This window comes from Rattus rattus, chromosome 9, assembly GCF_011064425.1.
Source record: "Rattus rattus isolate New Zealand chromosome 9, Rrattus_CSIRO_v1, whole genome shotgun sequence".
NCBI classification, from domain to species: domain Eukaryota; kingdom Metazoa; phylum Chordata; class Mammalia; order Rodentia; family Muridae; genus Rattus; species Rattus rattus.
Genome location: NC_046162.1, coordinates 93,572,590 through 93,588,379, shown reverse-complemented (window position 1 = coordinate 93,588,379; position 15,790 = coordinate 93,572,590). Strand labels below are relative to the sequence as shown.

General features: G+C 56.2%; 1 protein-coding gene across 1 annotated transcript; it reads right to left on the bottom strand.

The window, feature by feature from the left end:
* Nucleotides 1–304: 304 nt before the first annotated feature.
* Mnt (MAX network transcriptional repressor) lies at nt 305–15,398 on the bottom strand. The gene is made up of 6 exons (XM_032912442.1): nt 14,882–15,398; nt 9,170–9,755; nt 8,661–8,702; nt 8,412–8,523; nt 3,665–3,857; nt 305–3,463 (listed from the first exon to the last, which is right to left on the bottom strand). Exons 1-6 carry the CDS (start codon nt 14,952–14,954, stop codon nt 2,697–2,699), a joined length of 1,773 nt encoding a protein of 590 aa, XP_032768333.1. The 5' UTR covers nt 14,955–15,398; the 3' UTR covers nt 305–2,696.
* Nucleotides 15,399–15,790: the final 392 nt, after the last annotated feature.

Genomic DNA, 15,790 nt, shown 5'->3' with positions numbered 1-15,790 from the left:
CCCAGGCCCTGACAGGCTGTAAATGATTTTTACACTTGCCTGCATCACATGCACATCGAAGCCACAAGAGGGAGTCAGAGTCCCAGGGATTGGAGCCCCAGGCAGGTGCTAGCTATTTGACATGGGTGCTGGAGTCACAGCCTGTGTCCTTTGAAGAGCACATGCTCTGGTGGCTGAGCCAGCTCCAGAACCCTATTACGGGGGTTTTAATTACTCAGACCATCGCTAACTTCACCCTTCACCGGCCTCTTGTGGCTTCCCTGTGGCTCCGCCTCTTGCAATGAAATGACCCAGCTGCTGCAGGTTGAACTCCATCTCAGGTTTCAGTGCAGATTTATTTCAGTTTTATATTTTATTCCAGGCAAGTGCTTATTACATGGATAGTATTCATGTCTCAATACCTAAACTCAGAGCATGAACAGCCACTAGAGTACAGTTCAATAGTAAAAATACAATATGTACAAAATTAGGGTTTTTGTAGTTTTTTTTTTTCCCACACAGCAGATGTACCCAAACACATAAAAATCTCTACAGTCTGGGGTCGCTACAATTCATATTTCAGGAAACAGAGACACAGTGACCAAGTCCTCACTGTAAACAAGGGCCACCTCTTTGGGGATTGGGAGTGGGACCCTGGGATTGGGGTGGGGGAAGCAGCTGTCCCTAGAGAGAGACTATGGTGACCTGACTGCCCTCCAGGCATCCCCTGCCCTTCTTTGGCCCCCAGGGACCCACTCTCCCCTTTCCTCCCCGAGGTAAAGATCCCAGGCAGTGAGCCACTCCAAACAGCACAGGTAAAACACGCATGAGAGGTAAGGTGTGTGTATGTGTGTGTGTGTGTCCCAGGCTGGAAGGAATAGGAAGGGAAGGGCCAGGCGGTCCCACAGGGTGAGGACAGATGTGGTCCTAACAGCTCTCAAAGGGGAGATGCCCAAGAAAGGGCTGGGAGGTGGCTGCCCACTTGGGCACACAGCAGTCACAAATAACAAAAACAGCAACAACACCCATCACCACCAATCTGGACATAGTCATTCGGCACTAGATCTGGAGGAACCCCTGCTGGGGGGAGGGAGGGCTGGGTGGATGATGAGGTATCTGTGCAGGCCTGGGGGCCAACACAATGGTGTGAACTCTGGAACTGGCCTCAGACAGAGAGAAGGTTAAATGGGACAAGTGGTCTGGCCCAGCCAGCACCAGACTCTGCCCCTTGTCACAACACAGAGCAGAGAGTGGTGGTGGCCCCCAGAGTCAGAGTGTGGGTAGAGGTGGCCAGCTGCGGCCACAGGAAGGCAGCCAGCTCGCTGGGGTTCCTGCGCCGGAGTAGAGACCTGGGCCTAGCCACCATTCCCTACCCCGGGGAGACAATAATAATAATAAAGTGCCCTGGGAGGTTTCCAGGGCCAGGAGGACCTGTGAGCTCTGAGGCACCTGAGGAGTCATTATTTTAAGGGAGAATGTATTCAAGACCTTCGCTGGCCTCAGTGCCCGCTCACAATGTCATCTGAAGGACCCTGAGCCTTCCCCTCTGGCCTCCCGACTGCCTAAGCCCCCAGTGCAAACTTCACACCTTAGGGACACTTGCTTCCTGCCCCACACTGAAAGGCCATTGGTGAGTGTCCAGTGAGGAGCTGAATGTGCACACGTGTAACTGAGTGTCTGACACAAGGCCACTTGTAATAAATATTCACTTAAAGAGAGAAGCCAAAGCAGTCTGCAAAAGCAGAGGCAGGAAACACAGCATCCCCTAAGCACAGCACCCTCACCGTAACCAAACACAGGCTAAGCCTTGTCTTCACCCAGCAAAGGCCCTTTCCACCATGGACACTGCAGCACCCACCAGGAAGGGGTCTCGAAATCACCACTGAGAAGGGAGATGGGAAAAGCCCTGGGATTTCAGCTCACTGATACCTCAGCAGTGTGGCTTAGTTCCTAGAGCCATTGCTGGTCCACGCCTCCCAAGCTGCAGGCAGTACCTAACCCGGGGGCCAGGGGAAGCGCTAGGGAAGCCCCAGCGCAGGGGCAGGCTTGGGAAACCTGACAACAGCCTGGACTTTGTGTACTGGTTGAGACTCATTCTGAACAGTTTCTGCTGTAACCAATCAGTGACCACAGGTGGGTCAGAGTGCCCCAGGCCCAGGCATTCACTTGTCCTAGCCTGACTCCAGATCTGTCACCTGTGCTCAGAGCTGGGCCCCTCCCACCCATTTCCCATCTTTCTGGGGCTCCCTGTTTCCTATACAGAGGTCCCATAGGACTCCGAGGCTGGGGAGGGGAGGCCAGGGAGCTTAGCCACCTCACCAGACAGAGCAATAGCAGCAACAGCACAGGAAGGCAGGCCAGGGAAGGAGAAGCCAGAGAACGTAAGCCACAGTGCAGACTTCCTGGGGGGGACAAAGCAGGGAGGTGGATGGCACCAGAACCGGCACCAGGCTGGGTAGGCAGGAATGTCCACAATAGCATCCTCATGTCTACCAAGTCCTAGTGCAGCAGGACGGCTTCCTGCCTGCACCCAACTCCCTGGGGTCCCTCCCTTCCCCTGGCTCAGAGTCTCTGCACCCCCTTCCCCTAAGGAGGCCTGGGGGTGGTGTGGGTGGGGCGGGCCTGGGCCTGGCTGGAATGTGTGGAGCTGGTGGGTGGGAAAAGAGGCAGTCAGGTCCCCTTCCCTGCCCCCACTGGGGGCCTAAATGGCCTCATCCTCAAGCCAGCTTGAGTGTGCTGACCGGAAAGGAGGGCATGGTGACCATCGTCACAGGGTTGAGCACTGTTTGGCCCACCAGCTGGGGGTGGTGCACCACCTGGGCCCCCACAGCTGGCTTTGCCATGACAGTGGCTGGGGGCCCCAGCCCGGCTGTGCCATTCACTTGCTGGTGCGAAAGGGTGTGGGCAATGTGGCTCACTGCCACAGGCTGGCTCACGGCCACCGGCTGTGGGTACAAGGGCAGCTGGGAGCCGAGGTGGGCCACATGGTTGAGGGTGGCAGGGTGCACTGTGATGTGGCCGATGGGGGGTGTGGCGGGTGCCAGCTGCACAGCAGGGCTGGGGGCGGAGGGGGCGATGTGGGCGATGTGCTTGCCCCCCGGCCCCTGCAGAACATGGTTCACAGTCTGGATGACTGAGGCATGGGTCGTGGCTGTGTGGGCGATGACTGTGGAGCCGCCCCCAGCCGTGGCCACCAGATGGGCTGGAGCTGGCACTAGCGTCTGGGTTGGGGTGGCAGGTGGGGGAGGAGGGGCTGGCAGAGGGGTCTTTTGCTGTGGTGGCTGCTGCTGCACAGGGAGGTGGGCAGGAGACAGGGCCACTGGGTGGGGGTGAGGGTGCGGATGGGCAGGCAGAGGCGCAGGGGCGGTGCTGGGGGTTGGCAGGGCGGCTTTCAGCAGCTCCGGCTGGGGACGATGGTTCAGCTTAGGTGGGCCCAGGCCTGCCCGGTCTCCCTCCATCTCCTCGTCAACGTTGTCCTCGCCCTCTGTCAGGGAGCACAGGGCAGGGACCAAGTCAAGAGAGGTCGGGAAACAAGTGGCTGGAGACACAGGGGTGCTTGGGAGTCTGGGAACACAAGGGAACTAGGTAGGGCAGACGGCTTCTTTTCTAGCAGGGAAGAACCTATTTAGAGAAGCCAAGGACAGCATCTGAGAGTGGTAGGAACAGCACAGGGGATCAGGCTCACCAGAGGCTGTGGAGGTGGAGGCCTGGTCATCCTCAGGCTGGCCCGTCTGCCGGAGCACACGGTCAATCTCCAACACATCCATCCACTGGCTCAGCTCATGCTTGAGCTCTGCCAGGCGCTGCTGTGTGGCAATCTTCTCCCGTGCAAGCCGCTCCATCTCATGCTCATACTCTTTCTCCTTCCTCTTCAGGGACTGGGAACAGGGCAAGTGACAGCAGGGTGTCCTTAGCAACGGTCACAGGCTCTGCGGCCCTCAAAACCTCTAGACCAGTGGTGGTTCTCAACTTTCCTAAGGTTACAAACCGTTTAATATGGTCCCACATGCTGTGGTGACCCCCCCAACTGTAAAACAACTTCATTGCCACTTCGTGACTATAATTTTGCTACTGTTATAAACTGTATGTAAATATCTAACATGCAGGACATCTTGATATACGACCCCCAAAGGAATCAAGACCCACAAGTTGAGACAATCTGCAGTGATCAGACCAACTGGGAGGCCATACCTGCCTCCTATTCCATCACTCTGCTCAGTGAGGGCCAGCATCTAAGTCACTATGGTTCCCTGAGCAGGCACCATTAAAGGGTAGCACACATCGGAGTCTGGGGCCCTTCCCCACACTGCCTCAACTGGCTCCCCAGGGACCTCAGTCTCTCACTCCTCACCTCATTCTAAAGCCACAGTGACTCTTCTTAGTGCCCGCTCCACAAGGCCTGCGCTCCCCCCTCCACTCACATGTGCTCGCTGCCTCTGTCCTTGGAGGGTTACTTGCTAGACTGTGACAGTGCGGTCTCCATCACAGACTTGTCTTCTTGGCAGCAACACTGGCTCCATTCTGCCCCGAGTTCAGCTGCACCTTAGCCCCCGTGCTTCCTCTCTAGCCTGTAATTTGGCTTGCTCCCCTCTCAGGACCCTACCTACAACCCTCCAGACCTCACAGGATGTTGAAAACTCCGCGGTGTGCCCCACAGCCCAACAACAAAGGATCTTGGGAAGCTCTCTAGCACTCCGATTCTGACTTCACACCCGAGACTTCTCACCTCGAAGTCTAGACCACTGTCCTCACCACAAATATCCCTGCCTCCCTCAGAACACAGGAGGGTCTTCCTTACCCACAGTGCCTCTGCTAGACTCCACCCCGCCCTAGTCAAACCCCTCACTAGGTCGCTGTCCTAAAGGCCAGCTCATGTGCCAGTGTTCAGCTGCCCAGTGCTTCCATGGCCTCCAGGGCGGACACTACAGCCTAGGTACGTCAATCCTGCTGTCCATAAGTCAAGGTAGACCCTCTCACCCTTTGCGTCCAGAGGTCGCTTCTCAACTGGCTTGTAAATGTCTACCTTCTAAAGCATGGGGTCACCTCCAAGTGCAGAGACCATGGGCACTCCATGTACCAGCTTATCTCTGAACCTTGTCTGCCTTGCTGTTCACACATGGAGCCCCTGCCATTATCCCTGTGCGGAGCTGGTCTGTCTAGTCTCTCCCTCTCTCAACGACACTGACTGGCTTACAGGGCAAGGAGACACGTGCTTCAGCGCAAGGCACAGAATGACTTCTAAGTTTTGCTCAACTTCTGCAGTGCAGGCCACAGCTGACACTTAGCTGCTTTACCCTCTGAGCCACCTCAACAACCAGTCCCTGGAGTCCCAATCACATACTCTCCTGCCTCCGTCTTCCCCAGCGTTCCTACTGTGAGATTATCTGAGACTAAACAGGAGTCTGTGGTGGGTCTTCATTAGCCCTGGCTCATACAACCATGGAGTGTTTCATCACACATGGCCCCTGTCCAACCTGTGAGAAATTATAAGGGTACTTCCACAATCAGTTTATACCCGATCCTACCAGTGGCCAGCGGTGTGCTTACTCAGGCACCAGAGGATCTGGGAGTCTGTCTCCCTGTTACCAGGTAAGATGGGAGCCCAGTACTCAGTGTCCCCTGCTTCTACACCTTAGCAGTTCAGCGGCTTCTCCTGACAGACACAGCAAAGCATCCAACCCCCGCACCCCTAGATCCTACTTACCCACATTCCTCCAGCCACCCCAAGCTTTGGACATTCCTGACACAGTGAGCAAAAGCTTCAAACTGTCGATGCCCACAACACAAGGCCCAGAGCTGGCACGCTGGCCTCGACGTGCCTAGCGCTAGTTCCACACCACGGTCCCCCTCTACTGGCCTAAGTTTAATCTGCTTCTCTCCACATTTCTCCTATAATCAGCAGGAAAGACCCTCTCTTCACCCTACACACGAAATCACACATGGCACCTGTGTGTCCTCTCACCTGGCTCTGTCCCTGAGGGTTGCACATGACATCAGAGGAGGCCACATCAACCACAGGCCCTTGGTGACTCAGTCCTCACTTGCACCTTGAGGCTCCTGGTTGGAAGTGCCATCCTGAACTCTATCCACTGCTTGCAGGGAGGGCTATATTTTGGGTCAGGGAGACAAAGTGTCAGGGGCCAAAACCCCTTTTCTAGAGGTCAGCCCGCGGGCCTAGAGACCCCTGCAGTTTCCCCAGAGTCAAAGGTTAGTCCTTACTGTTTCGCTTGTGTTTGCCTTGTGGCCCTGGAAACTAGGTGCACAGCCTCAGGAATGTTGGGCAAGGACTCTTCTAAGCCAACACTTCCTGCCTAAGAGGCTTTGTTTTAAACCCACTTATTTTAGGTACCAATCTAGATACATGTCCCTTTCTCTTGTCCCTATCCACTTCAAGTGTGGCTTTCTTAAGTCCTTTACTACCTCCACACAACTCTGGAGGCCACCTGGGACCTCAACCCCCTCCTACAACACCCCCTTCCCTTAAAAGACAAGGTCTTATTACTATATAAGTCTAGGTGGCCTGGATCTCAGATCACCTGAGCCTCCCTTCAGACCACGATAGGCCTTGCTAGTGCCACCACATGCATTGCTATAACCTTTCTCCTTTGGACAGACTCACTACCAAGGTCCTAGGTCCTCAGGATGCCACTGTTCTCTCCAGGACCAACTTTTACCTCATGTAATGCCTGCTGCCTCTATGCAAGACAAAGCATCCCATCATCTCTCTCCCTCCTGCTGAAGAAACAACCTCGCTGTCCTCCACTTTGCCTTATTCACCTCGATATATCCTGCAAATGTTCCAAAGAACCCATCACTCCTTAAGGCAGTCCTCAAATGTTCAGTTAGGATCTGCTGCAAGGACGCATCTCATCCCTTTTTCTTTGGTCTCTGGTCTTCAGAAGTAAACCCAGAGCAAGACTAAAAATATTTAACGAAATAAATGAGTGGGTGCCAAGGAGGAGCTCCAGAATCTTGTGACTTGTTTCTACTTCTGTGACCAAGCAAGCATTCTCAGCGACAGGCTGGGGCCCCTCCCACTTCCTCGTCAGATCAGGCCTGATCCTAGGGAACTTCCTTTGGCTGTTTCTGAGCTATTTTCAAATCCACACATTATGCAAGGCTCCTTTCCCCCAAGTACACATCTATAAAAAGGCACTTGACTTGCTCCAGCTCCTACTTCGCAGTTGCAATTTCTATTAATGTTTAAAGACTGCAAAATTTTTGCATAAACTTCAGTTCTGCCACCATCTCTACAGTATTATCTATTCTACTTTGCATCATCAAATGAGAAAACTAATATTCAAAGAAAATGTCGCGGCATAACCGCAGAGGTCTGCTAAGAGGTTGCATTGGTTAAAAACAAGTGAATCACGCCCAAGCCTAAAGTCAGTAAAATCATCACGGAAATAGGCTACACGACATTGCACAGCCTCTGTCGGGGCCCCTTGGCCCGCAAGCGAGGCCCCGCCCCTTCAGAGCACGCGCGCACCCACGCGGACTGGTCCGCAGCGTCACCACGGGCAGCTGGCCCCGCCCCTAGCTGCCGGGAAGCGCCGGGAGGCGGGCGGAAAGGCGTGCGTCCGCTGGGGGCTCGGAGGAGTGGCCTGGGGACTCAAGCCCTGGGTCCGGTTACCTCCAGGTTGTGACCTAGCGGTCGAACCCCCCTGGAGTGCGGGCACCCCTCCCACGGAAGCTCTGATGCAGCCGCGAGCATCCCGAGTGGGCGGACGGAAACCCCGATGTTTGCCCTGCCCCCGCGCGCGGCCGGGAACGCTTGGTCCCTCCCATTCCCCAACGGTTTGGTCTCCGGCGCCGCCAAGCCTGGCCGCGCCCATCCCCCCACCGCCTCCCGGGCACGCGGAACCCTACGCGGTTTCCAGGGCGACAGTAACTTCGCACTGCAGCAGAGGGCAGCCAGTGTCCACGAAGAGAGGAGACACAGCCAGAGGGGACCCCTTCCCACCATTCGCGGAATGGAAATAGTTAAGGCTCAGTGGCTTCGCGCTGTCACTCTGGCTGCCTCAGTGCCCCACCCGACAGTAATCCTGAGCACTGCCAGGTGAACAGCAGACACACCGTCCCTCTCGATTCATTTCCCCCCACTCCTCCCAGTAACCCCTCTTGGCCCGAGTCCCGGTCTCGCCCGGGTACTGCGGACAGCAAGGTGCTGGACTCGCTTCGTCCCCTCGCCAACCGCGGGCTGAGAAGACATGGTGTGTGGGGGAGGGGAAGGCTGAAGAGCGCAGCGCCGCCGCCCTCTCGCGCAGGCGCCCTCCTGCCCGCCCCCTCCTGGGGTGGGAGCCCCGCTGACGTCAGCCAGGCCATGTGCTTAGCGCCCGCGTGGAGACGGGCGGGGGAACCTGCCCCTAGCAGGAGGAAGCTGGCGCTGCGGCCGTCAAGGCACCGCCCAGCCCTGCCTCCCTTCCCCATACCTGGATGTACCGCAGCGCCGTCCGCAGCACGCTCAGATTTGAAGTCTTTTTGTCGTCCACGTTGGGGATATTGCGCTTCAGAGTCTCAAAACATTCCTTCAGATGGGCCCTCCTGGGGAAAGGGGGTTAACACTGGTCAGCCAACGCCTGAGTACACAGGAGCTGGAGGAAAGGACAAACCCAATGGAAGCTTTGGGGAACCAGGAGGGACAGGCCCAGAGTCACACTTGTAAGTGCGCGCGCACACACCTGTTCTTCTCCAATTTGTTGTGGACTTCTCTGGTTCCGATCCTGAAACCCAGACAGATAGGAGGCTCAGGGAGGAAGGCCCAAATCAAGCCTTCCGGACCCACATCACCCATACCACCACTAACCAGGTGGCCTTAACATTTTCTATAAATTAGAAAAGTGCTGGCCCTGTGTTGAGCCCATCCAACCCTTGGTACATCTATGCTCGTAACTCATTGCCTCTGGAACCCTCCATTCCACTGGTCCAACTCAGAGACACAAGGGATCGTGTGGGGGTTCTGAATCTTTCTGCAAAGGTCTGGAAATGCCTCCCGAAATCTCCAGTGTTGCTGAGGTCCGACAACACGGAAAGTTGAGACCAAGAGCAGCAGGATAGTGGTTTCCTATGAGAGGTACTTCTAAGTGGCATGAGACATTCCTAAAAGGGCTAGCTGGTCAGGGTACCTTCCCTTGCATTCCCAGCCCAAGATTAACAGTTGTCTCCCATCCCACAGGGCCATCCCACTCACCCCCCAGGCCTCTTCTTTTGTTCACTGGATTTGGCTTCTTCGGCTGGTGCCAACTTCAGGGTTCCAAGTGTGGGCGGGGGTGGTTGCTGGGGAGCCAGCTGAGGCTGGACTCCAGGGTGTGGTGCAATGGTTAGGATGGGCGTAGGGAGGGGCTGCAAAGGCTTGGGACTGCCAGTGGGGGCTACTGTGGTCTTCGCATCAGGCAGTAAGGGAGCAGGGGTGGGCACCTGTGGTCTGGTGGGCAGGGGGACTGGCTCCTTAATGCTGAGTCCAGGGGTGCTGACCAGGGCTGGCTGACGAGGTGCCAAGGGAAGAGGCTGGGCTGCGGGGGGCAGAGGTGGAGGCGGGGGTAGGGACTGTGGGGAATTGGTCACTACAGGAATAGGAATGACAGTCAGTGGAGCAGGGGTGGCAAGTGGTGGTGGTGGTGCAGGCGGTGGTGCCGGTGGAGACAAAGGTAGTGGTGGAGCCTCGACTCGGGGTTCCTCCACAGGCAGGGCATGGGCCAACCTTGCCAGGTTACTTGCCCTCTTCTGCTCCTGCTCTCTCTCACGTTCCCGCTCCAGACGAAGACGCTCCTGCTCCTCTAAATGAAGAGAACACACAAGGGTCTTAATAGAGCTCACAAGCCTGGACCCCTAGCCTCCAACCTTAACTTTGTCCCAGACAGGGCTCAGCGACATTCTGCCTAGCCTGACACCCAGATACAGTCAAGCATGCCCAGCCAAGGTAGCACTGGTCCCTACCACTGGGGAACTCACAGCCTGGGGCAAGAAGTGGGAGACAAAAAGGATGGGTCGCAGGGAGTTGCAGGCTGGGTTTGGGGAATTCAGTTTCACGAGAAGGTGAGCAGGATGAGATGCTATGGGCCTGGCAACCCAGAGCTGGATGAGCGAGACAGATGACCAGGAGTATCTAGAGGGACACAGAGCTAAGTGTGCACATGGACAGATGAAGTCTTAGGCCAGATCACCATCGGAGTAAGGAGAGACCTTCCACAGAATTTATCAAGCACCTGCTCGTGAGCAGGCAGCACCTTTGTTTCAGTGAGCAGAGGGACAAACTGTGTCAGACATAGCCAGTCTGACCCCCAGCCGGATGCCCTGTACTTGTAAGCTCACTAGGTGTCCCCTCACATCCACAACCCCAGGTTACTGGGCAAACACATGACATTACTTCATGAGAAAAGGACCCTGGACTCCCAGGCTAATTCCAAGGCCTCAAATTTCCCCAGAGAGCAATGAACACAGTTGTTTCTTCTTCCAAACTGTCATGAGCCATTTCTCTAGTCTTGTCTGCTGTCTGTATCCCTTATACAGTAAGTACCATCTTGTACAGCAGGCACGGCACAAATTAGAAAGGTAGGAGGCAGGCAGAAAGGAAGAGTAGTTAGGTACAGGCAGGGCCACTGGACTCAGGTAACTTTTGTGATCATGACCTACTCAAGAGCTAGCTGCAAACGGGGCTGGGCCCCACCCAGGAAAGGGCCTTCTCTTAGGCCCCATCATTAGGTTCACTGGCTATGGCTTTTCAACAGGGCTGGATCACCACTCCCCAGGCCAAGGAGCCCTGGCTTTTCTGCCTGTGGTGTTCAAAACTGTTGACACAAAGGGTGGACACACCCCAAAAGGTCATGTGATATGGGGCTGTGTTTATGTCCTCTGTAGGAAGGAGGGGCATTTCCCCCCTCATGTCTTCTCAGCTTCAAGACTCCATGCTCGTGGGCACTGAAAGCTTTGAGACAAGCAGGCCCATCCCCAGCCCAAGACAAGGAAGGAGCTGAGGAGGAAGTGGAGGGGAAATATTTGGACGGCGTCATAAACTGATTTCCAGCAGGGAGAGTTTAGGGCTGCCATGGTTGGTCTCTTCCCATCTCTCCTGCCCTTCAGGAAGGGGAGGGCATGCTTGCTCCAATGAGGGGGCCTTGCTCTCCCTGTCAGCACTAACTTAGGTTACAGCCCCTGAGAAAACCAGCCCCTGCTCCAGCTTCCCACAAACCACAGTAGCAAAGAAGCCTGTTGAATTCCAACTTCAGAACCCTTCTCCAGCTGGGCCTGAAATACCTCCCAACTCAGGGCCTAACGCAGCTCCTTTAATTACATTTTCTGTGTTAGCACACGGGCCAGAGGACCACTTTCAGGAGTTCTCCCACCATGGGTTTCTGGGATGGAGCACAGGCAGTCGGGCTTTCTCTGAGAGTAGTCACTAGCACAGCCATCTCACTGGCCCCGGAACAAGGGTTTAGTTTACCACAGGCAGAGGGACCATGGGCCAGGTACTGGACTGGAAGCAAAGCCTGGACTTTAAAGCTCCCCTAGGAAACAGCACCCCCCTCTCCTTCCACCTCCTCAGAGCCACCAAGCAGACAGGCTTCCCAGACACTAGGAAGAACTCACTAAGTGAGGCTCTACCACATCTGGTCCAGCATTGTCAACCCTCACTGGACAGCAGAGGCCACTGTACGACTGCACCAGTCCACCACTGTTTCCTGCTCCTGCCCATAATTCTGCCTCATTTCCCACCCACAGGGTCCTCTGCATGCACTGGAGGGCCACGCACAGTGGTGGTGCTGGGGCCTCCTGTAGGTATAATCTGTGTTTAGGTCGTTCTAAAGAATGCTCCAGCCCATGGGTGTACTACACTCATTCTCATACACGCAAACTCACACCTCCTCCAGACTTAAACCACCTGGGCTGGGGAGGGGAGGAGAGAGCACCAGACTCGTGTTGCCTGCAACCTTTCTAAACTACTGTAGCCTTCTGTGTACAGGAATTCTCCCTGAAAACTGGCAGGCCCAGAGCAGGACAGATACCAGGTACTTCTGCACACAACAGCAAGCTCCCTCCAAACAAAGAAGACGAGGACAATTCAAGTCATCTCCACAAATGCTGGCAAAGCCCAGGCTCAGGCCTCCTCTGGGCACTAGCAGAGTCTTTGTCCTTCCCTCTCTTCTCTCTCCCCCTTGTTAAATGTGCATCACACCCTCGGGTTCATCATGTGAGCAAACTGGTCCACAGGCTTGACCTTGTAGGTGCGAATGGAGAGGACAAGAGAATCCTGCTCAGAGTTGGTTATCTGAAGTAAATACCTCAGAGCATGAGCAGTTCTGGTCAGCAAGCTGGTATCACTTGTGGAGGTTTTTTTTTTTTAATGTATATGAATACACTGTAGCTGTCTTCAGACCCACCAGAAGAGGGCATTGGATCCCATTACAGATGGTTGTGAGCCACCATGTGGTTGCTGGGAATTGAACTCAGGACCTCAGGAAGAGCAGTCAGTGCTCTTAACCGCTGAGCCATCTCTCCAGCCCACCTGTGGGGGTTTTTAACGCATGGGAACCACATCTGGTTTTGAGCCCTTGGGAGTAGATCCAGCTCCTGCCTATCCTCTACGACTCTGATCCGACACCGACCAGCTGGGACCTGGGAGCTGAACTGTGCTTCTCCCCGGCATTCAATACTTGGGAAAGGGCTGTGTGATTTCTTAAGGCACTTTTCCCAGGTTCCTTTGCAGAGCTGCATCCACCAGCCCACTCTACCTGGGCTCAAGGCAAGGGTGAAGGCTTGGCACTAGGGGGTCTTGTCTTCTCCCTTTTTCTATATGGCTAGGAAGGTTAATGTGAAATAGTTCCCCAGAGGCAACAGTAGGGTCAATCCTGTTCACCTCTCGACTGCCTGGTTACATAATGGGGATATAATTGGTACTCCTGAACTGCATTGTGTTGACGATAGCAGCAGGTAACTCGTTCTCTCAAACTCTTCAATTCTCCCCCTCCCCACATCCGCCACTGAAATGGGGATACCAGCCATTCTGGTTAACCACCAGCAAGCACTAGCACTGTTCATTGCTTGACCCTGCTCTGGACTCAAACACAAAGGGGAGAGGCATATGGACAGATACCCCAACCATCCCTTCTACAAAAACCTAAGCACTTGGGTCTTGCAAATCTCCAGTGACTCCTGACCTTGAGTGGCTAGTCTGTTTGACTAGGCCTGCGAACCTGCAGCTCCTCCGCCCCTTGCGGGCTACCACTCCTCCCGCCCCACCGCGGAAACAAGCTGCAGGCGCGCGCTTTGCGCGCGGGCACACAACGCGCACACAGGCACACACACACACACACAAACACACACACACACGCACGCGCGCGCGCACACAAACACACACTACTACCTCCTGCATGACTCATCATTGAAGCAACAATAGGCAGAAAGAAAGGGAAAGAGGGCAAAGAACACCACAGCACTACCGACTGAAGGGTTCTGAGGGGGCAGGGGAACCAGGAATCCCTAGGAACTGCACACACACTTTCAGAACTGACGCCCTCACAAGCGTCTGGAAAGCGGACGCTTGGACCTCTTCGGCCCCTATTTCAGAGGCACTCTAAGGCCAGAGACCACCGCCAAAGCTGATGAGTGACAGTCTCATAAACCCTCTTTTAGCCTCTATGAGAGCGCGCCAAAGTTGGCCCTTTTTATGCGAGCTTATTCCAATGTGGCCGGGGTGTTGCCAGAAGGGCCTAGGGACACCGTTAGTGGGTCAGTTAGATGTTACTTGGAGATGTCACTCTGAGATTCTGAGGATTTCCCTCGCTACAGGATCAAAAACAGGAGGCTTCAGCAAGAGCAGAGGCGAATATAGCTCCTCCTACCCAGGGCAAAGGCTCTCCCTGGGAGATGGCCAGCAACCAGAGCTAGAGGCCAACCCGACTCAAGGCCCCTCGCCAGCCCCGCCCAGGCCCCGCCCCCGGGCAACCGCGAGGAGGTGAGGAGGGGCCGGGCCTCACAGTCCCCAGCGGGAGTGTCCCCCGTGCACGTGGTCGGGGGCGGAGCCTGCTTACGTCACCACTCTGGGTAACCAACGGGCTTGGGACGCAGGCACACGCAACATTCCAGCCAAGAGCGGGTTTGAAACGCGCAGACACGCCACATTCCACACCGGCTAAAGCAGGGCAAGGCAGGGGGGCCTAGGGCTGCCCCAGCGACCCGCGGGACACTCACATGCACCCAATCAGCGCAGCTCTCAGCCAAACCTTAGACGTGCGACCCAGCCCAGCTCTGGGAGGCGGGGTCAGGCGGGGCTGGCCAGGATCATAAGACACGCGATGTCATTTCATTCTGCAAAGGCCGCCTCCGCCCCAAGCAGCGCGTAGATCTGCCGGGAGCGCTCCCCGCACCCTCTAGCCGGGGCCAGGGAATCCGAAGAGCGGATCCGCGTAGAGTATTCCCCACCCCCACCCAGTTACGCACACGCCCACTCGTGTGCTGTACAAACACCCGTGTACACGTCCGTTCATCCGCTCTTTCTCGGCTCCCATCACACATCATCTTGCTGCACACACGCAAGCACACGCGGGTCTGCCACCCCCACACATCAACATCCCTCTCCCCATCCCCCGGTTCACACATCCTCAATGGTAGCGAGGGCGCCGCCCGCCCACAACTAAGGGGCCCCCCACTGAAGGTGTACGGGGTGCCAGGCAGCTAGGGTGGTACCCGCAGAAACTGGGTCCCTCTTTGCATGTTAATGAATTCATTAATTATTTTCAACGTTCGCATCACTCCTCCCGGATGGCAGCTCTTGTGGGGAGTCTGTGCCCGGCTTTTTAGGTCGCACCGTAAAGGGGCCTGCCTGGGATTTCCAGTGAATTCGGGGATCGGGGTCACTGGCCTCCCCTTTTGCCCAGTGCCCCAGGGGCCCAACCGGGCCGCTCACCACGTGCTCTCTGTTGTTGCTGCGCTTGCCATTCCAGGAAGCGGGCCGCCTCCAGTAGCGTCTCTATGCTCATCGCGCCGAGAGCAGCCGGGGGCGCGCCGGGGCCAAGGCTGCGGCCCGCGAGCCAAGCACAGGTCAGGCTGGCGGGCCGGCAGGAGGGAGGGATCACCTCCGGGGGGCGACAGGGCTGGGCGGAGCAGCGCACTCTTCAGGAAAGAACGGGGGAGCACGGGGAGAAAAATCAATGTCTCCCAAAATATTTGCAAAATAAAAATTTGCAAATTAAAAAAATTTTTGATGCAAAAAATAAAAAAGGCGGCACTGCCTTCTTCCTTCCTTCTTCCTCTTCCTCTCTTCCGATGCCTCCCGCCCCGCGGCCCCCGGAGTCCCGCCGACAAGAAAGGGCTTTGCAACAAGATGGCGAGGAGGCACCGACACACACAACAAGGGAAGGAGCCGCGCTGCCCCCGGCCGCCGCCCCCGCTACTACACCGGGGCCGCAGCCAAAGCCCGGACCGGAGCCCCCGCCCGCAGGGCCGCGGCGTCTCACTGAGGGCGGGGTCGCGCCAAGGATAGCCCCGCCCATCGCGCGCGCACACGTGGCTTGGGTGGGGGTGAGAAGATGGAACCAGGCTTCCGCGCTGTTTCCGCTCTCCCTATTTGCCCCTCCTCTCCGTAGCCAGCCACAAGTTAAACAGGGGTTGCGTGCTTGGGGCATTCACGGCGGGATCTGCCCTGCAGAAAGAATGGGAAGCCCAAGGCTTCGGTTAGTTGAGACGTGGTGACACAGGTCAGGGAGACCTACATTCTAACCTCCAGGTCTCTACACCCCACGTAGACACGACCTAAATCCTGCAGCCGTCCGGTCTGTCGCAATTACACCCGGGATCCGCCCCTGGGCGGAGCTGA